The sequence below is a fragment of the Triticum aestivum genome, chromosome 6B (genome assembly GCF_018294505.1).
Source record: "Triticum aestivum cultivar Chinese Spring chromosome 6B, IWGSC CS RefSeq v2.1, whole genome shotgun sequence".
In the NCBI taxonomy this organism is placed as follows: Eukaryota; Viridiplantae; Streptophyta; class Magnoliopsida; order Poales; family Poaceae; genus Triticum; species Triticum aestivum.
In genome coordinates, this window is record NC_057810.1 from 9155888 (window position 1) to 9157873 (window position 1986).

At 52.4% G+C, this 1986-nt stretch overlaps 1 protein-coding gene across 1 annotated transcript; it reads left to right on the forward strand.

Moving 5' to 3' along the window:
• Positions 1-860: 860 nt before the first annotated feature.
• LOC123138576 (tyrosine N-monooxygenase-like) lies at positions 861-1972 on the forward strand. Its single transcript, XM_044558548.1, has one exon. The coding sequence runs from the start codon at positions 861-863 to the stop codon at positions 1791-1793; it is 933 nt and encodes a 310-aa protein (XP_044414483.1). The 3' UTR covers positions 1794-1972.
• Positions 1973-1986: the final 14 nt, after the last annotated feature.

Sequence of the window (1986 nt, forward strand, 5' to 3'; positions counted from 1 at the left end):
CAAGATAAGTACTTGCCTAATCTTGATCATGGAAAAAACAAAGCTGTTTAGGGCACATCTAGATGTGGCCAACTTATTGCACATCTAAGTGACTCAAGCAAACATAAAAAGAAAAGAAAAGAGAGAACAAAAATACCCGCATGAATCTCCATCTAAAATCAATGGCTTGAGACTCAGATGTGCAATACTTACGGCACCTCTGAATTTACTTTAGCAAAACGGTAACACAAATCGTTGGGGGTCCCCCCCCCCTCCTGCCCCCTTGGATTCGTCCTTGCGTAACAGACCACGTGCACTGCAAGGACGTCCTAGGTGCAAGAAGCTGCTGCGGTACGCTCACAAGCGAGTCGAGGGAGTCCTTGGCTGAGGCGTGCGTTGCTGTCAAAAGTACTACTGTAAAAGGCAAAGGCACATGGTGTATGTACGTGGCTTTGGAATGCTGGAAGTTTTTGGGACACATGCTGGGTGTACCATGGACGCTACATGGAATCAAATTTCTTTGGATGTATTGCTAATTGCACACGAGCTTTTACATGCTATGTATGTGATTTAGGCTATTTTCTATCTGAACTTTGATGAAGTCGGTCGTGTTTGTACGAATTTTGTCCGGTTTGTTGAAACCCGGCTTCAAATGTATGCTGCCCCATCTCGGGCATCTGTGTTCGTGGACTGATCTCTCCGTCCGTGAACGGATGCCGGAGCAAATTTGCGGGTCAACGTTGGAGGTGCCCTAAACCATCAGCCTAGACATGCATAAAAAGTTTAGCTATATATTCATGACCTGCAACCCGAGGGAGGGAGCAGAAAAGTTTCTAGTGGCTAGTTTGATCTGTGGGTCCAACAAAGCAGTGCTTGCACCGATGGATCAGCTGTTCTTAATGGCAATGGGGCTATTGCCCGTGCTAGCCTTCATCGTCCTTATGTTCATGCCCAAGCCCAAGAGCAAGATCACCTGCGTTGGTGCCATGCAGCTCCCTCCGGGCAACCTGCCGGAGATGATGCTCAACAAGCCAGCATTCCGATGGATCCACTCGATGATGAAGGACATGGGCACCGACATCGCCTGCATCCGCCTCGGTAACGTCCTCGTGGTCCCGATCACCTGCCCAAAGATCGCCAGCGAGGTACTCAAGAAGCAGGATGCCAACTTCGCCTCCCGCCCGCTCACCTTTGCCTCGTCGACCTTTAGCGGCGGGTACAAGAACGCCGTGCTGTCCCCCATGGGCGACCAGTGGAGGAAGATGCGTCGCGTGCTCACCTCGAAAATCATCTGCCCCTCCCGGCACCAGTGGCTCCACGACCAGCGTGCCCAAGAGGCCGACAACCTCACAAGCTACGTCTACACGCTCGCCACCGCGCCGTCCTCGGCCGTCGATGTGAGGCATGTGGCGAGGCATTACTGTGGTAATGTCATCCGGCGGCTCGTATTTGGCAGGCGCTACTTCGGCCAGCCTCGTCAGGATGGCGGCCCGGGTGCAATGGAGGTGGAGCACATGGACGCTGTGTTCACGTCGCTAGGGCTCCTCTACACGTTCTGCGTCTCCGACTACCTACCATGGCTGCGCGGCCTCGGCCTCGACCTCGACGGACACAAGAAGATTGTGATGGAGGCCAATGCGACGGTCAACCGGCTGCACGACACGGTCATTGACGAGAGGTGGCGGCAATGGAAGTCCGGCCAGATGGAGGAGCTCGAGGATTTCCTCGATGTACTCATCACGCTCAAGGACGCAGAGGGGAACCCTCTTCTCACCATCGAGGAGGTGAAAGCACAGTCGCTGGTACGTACGTAAACACATAACGCATGCATGCATGCAACACCGAGGGCACGCCACCAGAAAAACATCCAGGGGCCAAAAAGCAAAATAAAGAAAAACCGATGTCAACATCAAACGTGTCTATGAAGGTCCAAGATGCAAAAAAAGTATACTTATTTTCATTAATCTGTTGCATGGGATGCTGGTGCAGGACATAATATTTGCCGCC

What these genes read in the sequence shown, in the direction of transcription:
- LOC123138576 (XM_044558548.1), top strand. Translation starts at nt 861, where the DNA reads ATGGATCAGCTGTTCTTAATGGCAATGGGGCTATTGCCCGTGCTAGCC.